Genomic DNA, 6,700 nt, shown 5'->3' with positions numbered 1-6,700 from the left:
TGCAGAGACTCTCTGTGGGCAGATTAGTTATGTTCTCAGAGCCCAGCCAGATTAAATCACCGTGATGGGATGGATGGCAAAAAGGCTTGACGGGATGCCTCCTGAATTTCAATCAGCTGCAATTTTCAGCTGTGGCTTGTTAAGCTGGAAACCTGGCGGTGGTGTGATGTTATTACATTTTCCTAGAGATGAAGCTCGAGGAATGACACTGGAGCGATGATTTACATTTACATTAGAAAGAATGGAAAGAAAGTTTGACCAAAGCAGAAATAAGCAATAATGTTTAAGTGGAAAATAACGAGCTGGAAGACAAAATCCTTCTTAATAAAGAAGAATTCATGACCGTTTATAATGAAACATATGAGTTTGCTTCAGGTTAGAATATATGTGAAATATTTAATGATTTTGAGGATGAACATTTTTGGATTAAATTTATTTTTCTTCATGACTGCCCTAAAAATGAAAGAAGGCCTCAAATAAAGGAAAAGGATGTGAAAAATCATGTTGAGAGTATCATTTGGTCAATAAGCGGCCTCAAGAAAAGCTTTATTTGGCTTGTTTTGTGATGATTTAGAGAAAAAACGATTTAATTAAAACATTTTTAAATCTGTTTTAAATTGACACAACAATTTTTATTTTTCTGCTGTAATTTTAGGTATTTTAGAACCATATTTTCTACTCCCTGAACTAGACAAGCGTTCGTGCCATCGTAGAGCAGAAGCTTGGCAACAGAGGAATCTCGTATTTGAATGCAGAAAGCCTTGACCTTTATTCGAACATTATTCTGCACACAGGCAGGGGATTTTTGTACACAATCTGACCATGGAGAAAGTAATTCCCTCGTCGGATTGAAAGATTTCTCTGGGAGACAGTGACATACTCCCCTAAATAGGTTACAGATCAGCAGACAAGCCAGGTTGACGCCTGAACTCTTGTCAAAGAACAATCTATTCTTTTACTGAAATGAATGCGGTCACCCTGAAAAGAGTTATATATTTTTCTTTTTTAGGCTACAAATATCTGATTTTTCAATGATGTTGTGCATCTATGATAATGAAATCCCTAATTTTGTGGTATTTTTAATATTTTAAAACTATAAAAATAAGGTTATGACCTTTAACTTTGTGACAATACTTTCCAGCTTTTATTTTTAAATACTCTATTTTATTTATTTATTCTTTTTCTTACCTCTGCCTATATATTTACTAAAAAAAATACATATTATAACTGTTCAACTTTTAGCAAAACACTTTACTATGACAAGCAAAGTCGACATAAATAAATACTGTTTGAGAAATAATGAAATTATACTTTTATAATCCAAAAAATATATGGTGTCACAACAAATGCAAATACATAGACGTTTCATAGGTGAGATTTTTAAAAGCTAAATCTTTTACAACCCTTCCTGACCTTTGATTTGAAGAGCTTTATTGTCTGCCGGTCTATATTACACGGAGGGTTTCTACACATTCTTGAATTCAAAGATGATCACCAAAGATAATTGATGAACCTCGACTGGATAAACTCATACTGGATACTACGGCGAAATGGGATTTCTGCTACTTTTTCATTCTTAAAGTTTTAAAAAAAACACTAAAAGAAAACACCCCCATCACCAGCAGCTTCAACAGGGGCTGCGTCAGGCAAGAAGGGGGGCAGCACCAGGCAAAATTATACATTTTATCAAACTTTTGAGTTATTTTATTTTTTGGTTTTAATGATTACCTTTTTTTTTTTTTTACCATTTTTACACAAAATGAATGGTGTGTTAAACTGTAGAAAAAATAAAAATAATTGCAGTTTGGTGCCCCCTCCAGCAGATGGTACCCTAGGCGGCCGCCTAGGGCCGGTCTTGCAAAACAGTTCCCTGTACCAAGAATCTATCCTGGTCATTTCCTTTTCCTTGACTTGATGTAATTAAAATTTGACCCAGAAATTTAAGTATTTATTTCAATATACTACACTCACCGACCACTTTTCCCTTCAGAACCACCGTAATCCTTGGTGGCACAGAGTCAACAATGAACTGGAAACATTCCTCAGAGAGCTTGGTCCAAGTTAGCATGATAGCATCACAGTTGTTGCAGATTTTGCTGGAATTACGTTTATGAAAAGTTAAAACATGTTAAAGATTTCATGTTGAAGCGTCACTCAGATGTTAAAGGGTTAACCATGTCTACATGCATTGAGTTGCTGCCATGTGATTGGCTGATTTATTTTTTTGCGTTAATGAGCTGTTGGACAGGTGTACCTAATAAAGTGTACTTGAAAATTAAATAAAACGTCCAAATTAAGTCTTAAATATTCAATTATTGAGACACATTTCATTTTCATTTCAAAAATAACAATAACTTGTTGCTGCGATCCACTTCAGGTCCAAGGAGAGATCAAAAGGAAGTGGCGGAGGTGGCATTTGCAGAGGTACATGGGCTCGGACACCAAATACCAGCATCCATCAATCGGCAGCAGCAACAACTTCAGCACCCAAATCACCATGCTGACGAGGTGCAGCCCCAAAACACGCCGCGGCTCATCCTCCTGTCAAGATGACCTGTCTTGCGTGTAACTTTAAAGAAAAATCAAATGCAGGCGAGCTGAGATGAATCATTGAACATTTCACACGCCACATGTGGAAGCCTCTGAATGATTTGCACACTTGGTGTTTGCAGTGAAAAGGGAAATAAATGAGCAGATTTAATCAAGTGACAGAGATAAATAGCCGCAAACACATCCTAACTCATTGGAGTCACAGCCACCCACCTAATTAACTTCTGCTTCACAATCCAGGGCAGGTTAATGAGCAAATTAGCCAGTTATCTTTACAGATCATTTTTCAAATGATTTTTAGCTTCCAGACACAGCCTCATGATTTGATGTAAATACGAAGTGATTCTGACTTACTGCTGCTCCAAACAAACCAGACTTGCATTAGCGTACAACCGTTAAAGGAAAAACACTCATGATTTTGAACAGAAATGTGTATAATTTATGTTGTGACAGAGGCTAAGTGTACGGAAAGTACGAAGCAGGTGTATTTGAGAACAGCTTTAAACCGCACTGATGAACTGAAACAAAGCCGCGCGTGATGCTCTGCTTTCCCGGCTGCAAGAGGAAGTCAGCTGGCGCAGGCAGAATTTACATAAATGCTGAACAGTTGAGGCTTCACACCGGATAACCAGAGTGAAAGTGATTCGCAGTGACGGGTTCGGAGCACAACTGCCCTTCTCTGCACTATCGCTCTCAAGAGACTGATTGCTCTTCGCCTTCCTTATATCAACACTGCCTCTCTGTTTGTCTGTGATTGGGGTAACGTTTTTCATTATTTCGTGCAACGTGAAAACTCTGTGTGCTTATCACTGGCGAGTGCCTCGTTTAAAGTGTTTGAGGAGGAAAGGCCTTCACCTTAGTCCTTGAATGTTTACATTTACTCAAAAGGGGGAAATATTGTAGAGATAGTTGTACAGTGTATAGAATACTGTTTTTTTGTCTTTAATTTGCAAAAAGTGTTTGGAGCATGTTGAATTTAAGAGTTAAAGTTTGTTGTTTGTAACACAGAGGAGGTCAGAAACAAGCTTAAACCTCCATTATGAATAATAATTCCGGAAATCTCCACCAACTTGTCAGGCTTACACTTTTCTCGTGGACGACTCGGAAAGTGACAAGTCAGCCGAGAGTGCAGGAGCCTGATTGTAAAGCAAGGCAAGGTGACAAGGATGACTGGCCCTGTCACATCGGGTTGCTGACGTGCTTTACAGCTCTCTTCGAGTGGACCTGAGAGTCACCCACACGTTCACGCACGAGAAGACATCCAGGAGCTGCAGCTTTGCTCTGATGATAAAATACATAAATAAATGAAAGACTGAAAACAGAAATTCAGCATCACCAAGAATAACCATTATGTGAGGTAAAGAAAAAAAAACATTAGTGGTGAGTCTTTTTATGTGAATCCTTTGTTAGAGTGTCTGAACCAAAAATGTTTTTTTTTCTTTTTTTGTAATAGTAATTTATAAAGTTCTATAGAAGACTGACTTTTAGACTCAGTTATGACACAAAAACTACAGTTAAAGAGTTTTAGAGGGTTATTCTTTAAAGACCCACTCTAATAAAAGTCATGTTTTTGGTGTTTTAACATGATCTTATATAGCAAAAATTATGCTTAAAATGATGTTTCTGAGTGGTTGTTTTTTAATTTGATTGTGAATCAGAAGTAAATAAAAATATTAAGCAGCGACGTAGATGCTACAATCGGTGGTCTTCGCTTTCCCTGCTCGGCTCCATTCGGATGCATCCACTTGCAGACAAATAGATCCATCTTCATTTTCCTTGTCTGAGCAGCCATCTGGCTCTAAACTATGGATAGCTCCAATATTGCTCCATTTTTGTTGCACGGCTAATGTTAGCTTAGTCTGTAAGCTAGCAGGAGAGGCTAGTTTGCAGCAAGACTGTAAAGAACTGAAAGTTGTTAACATTCGGTTGAGTTTCTATATGCCTCTTCTCCTTAGTATGATCTTAAAAATTTTTTATTAATTTTCAACATCTGTCTGTAGACAATAGATGAAGAATAGCGGCTGGGTTAATTTAATGTGCTCTGTCCTAAAGAAAGAGAAATTAAAATTAATTACTCTTAAAGGCAACAATAACACACTTAACCACAGATGATTTGAAATCTTATTTATCACTTCACTTGTACTACAAGAACTGTCAGGACACCATTTCCCACAATGCATTGTTTTGTAGTCATTAAGTCAGCTTGCAGATTTAAATATGCTTTCGCGTGGGTTGGCGCCTTGCACCCGCCCCAGTCTTGTGGTATTTTTATGATGATTGAGTGTGACGTCAGAGCAAAAACTACCCAACATGCACTGCAATCCAGGCGATCTTCGCAGCGCTGTTTTCGCCTGCACGATCTCAAACACACCTACTGTAAACAAAGGGATGATGGGAAATGAGCGAAGGGTTACTCCGCTACTGCAGCTCTGCAAAAGCTATCTCCTAAAAAAAAAATACTTTTTTTTTCCTAAAAACGGTTTAATCATAGTTAAAAAAAAAAAAAAAAAAAAAAAAAACACTGGGAACACTTTTAAAATAAATGAAAATATGATCAAAGTGGGACTTTAAGGCATCAAAATATTCATTTTTTAGTTAGTTAAAAAAAAAAAAGAAAACATGGCTAACAGTAATCAGAAAGTAATAACTTTTACCTAATATGTTGCTATTTTAAATAAATAATGTTATCTGTAGTTGAGTGAATCTCATAAAATACCTCCTAAAAAGCTGAATGTGAATACATGCGACTCCATCTTATCCTCTGGTTTTGTGTATCTAATTGTGGCTGTAATTTTAAATAAACCAATGGTGACACATTCAAAGCAAGCATTCAGTACTGAATTGTGTTCAGGATATGTTAATGTCGTCTTGTAAAATATGGTTCTGCAATACATGTACCACGAGTGCAATACAAGTGTAATGTACATATTTATTTATTGCCTGAAATCACAGTTTTTTACTCCATTTTGTAAAGTATTCTGTAGATTGTAATACAATGTTATGATTTATTCAGTCATTTTTGACATTGCTCCACTTGTATTGTGTCAAATAAAATGTTTAAAACCAAACAAAGAAGGGAGAAATTTTATTTTTTTGAGTTCTAAATTTCTTCTGTCTGTTCCTCCTTATTGATGATAAAAGAGTTTGTTACTTTCATCATCCAAACACTTTCACTCGATGGATGTACTTTGAAGCAAAAAGGGGCGAACTGTGAATTTGTGGCAAACAGATTGGTGTTTGGAGCACTCTGAAAGGAATTTTATCAGCTAAATCTGTCATTTCTCACCTACATTATGAGCCACTCAGGGTCATGGTGACTTGAAAGACAAAAGAATCCAAACACTTTAATAGTTTTTTTTTGTGTTGTTATTGCTGTCTTTCGAATGCTGCCTTAAGTGGCAAAATCAGTGAACGAAAAGTAGATTCATTTATTTAAAAGTTTAATTAATGCAAAAGTTCCCCTTTTATGTGGATAAAAATAATGCCAAATACTGTAAAAGTTTACTCTTCATTCTTACATGATTCTTGGTACTTCCTTAAGGAAAGCTTTATGCTGCGGTGCACCTCAGTGGGTCAGAAATGTTCAGGAAATTCGGTCAGCTGACTTCCAGAACATACTGAATGAGCCGGTTCTAACATCAATGGATGTTTTTTCTCTTTCAGTTCTGATTGCACAAGCATTTTCAAAGATAACTGCCAGGATTCATCAGGCTCAGATTTGGAGGTTCAGGGAGCACGAGACGTTATTTTCCACGTGAACTGGTCGGCACAGATCAAGAACTGCCTCCCAGTTACTCTGTGTGGTATTCGACAGCTCTGGCTGAGTCTGCTTTGGTGTTTAAATAAAATCCGAGACATTTCGGCTAATCCTCATGCTTGAACCATTGATTTATTGGTGTGCGTTTGTGCCCAGTGGACCTCCATCAGTGCGTCACACCATGAGGAAACTCCACTGAGGTGACACAGGCAGATTAACAAACCGAAATCCAGCCGCTCTCAGATCCAGTGTTTGATTAAATGGAAATTTGCATTAATTTATAATTTTTTCTTAAAAATGTGATTAATTTTAAATAGATTTTGTGACTGGAATAGTTTTGCACAGTTCATTTCACATAGCTAATAAGCAGGTTGCTTCAGTGTTTCTGGTGAC

The 6,700-nt window shown here is 36.9% G+C and overlaps 1 protein-coding gene across 1 annotated transcript in view; it reads left to right on the top strand.

Moving 5' to 3' along the window:
• The window catches only part of vipr1b (vasoactive intestinal peptide receptor 1b), a 51,051-nt gene extending 44,351 nt beyond the window's left edge, over window positions 1–6,700 (top strand). The window contains exons 13-14 of the mRNA XM_036217427.1: window positions 2,378–2,508; window positions 6,214–6,700. Of these exons, the coding sequence (XP_036073320.1) occupies window positions 2,378–2,508; window positions 6,214–6,430 (348 nt within the window). The 3' untranslated portion in view covers window positions 6,431–6,700. The remainder of the gene's footprint in view (window positions 1–2,377; window positions 2,509–6,213) is intronic.

This window comes from Oryzias melastigma, linkage group LG20 (genome assembly GCF_002922805.2).
Source record: "Oryzias melastigma strain HK-1 linkage group LG20, ASM292280v2, whole genome shotgun sequence".
NCBI classification, from domain to species: domain Eukaryota; kingdom Metazoa; phylum Chordata; class Actinopteri; order Beloniformes; family Adrianichthyidae; genus Oryzias; species Oryzias melastigma.
Note: the sequence above shows the minus strand (reverse complement) of the source record. Positions and strands in the feature narration are given on the sequence as shown.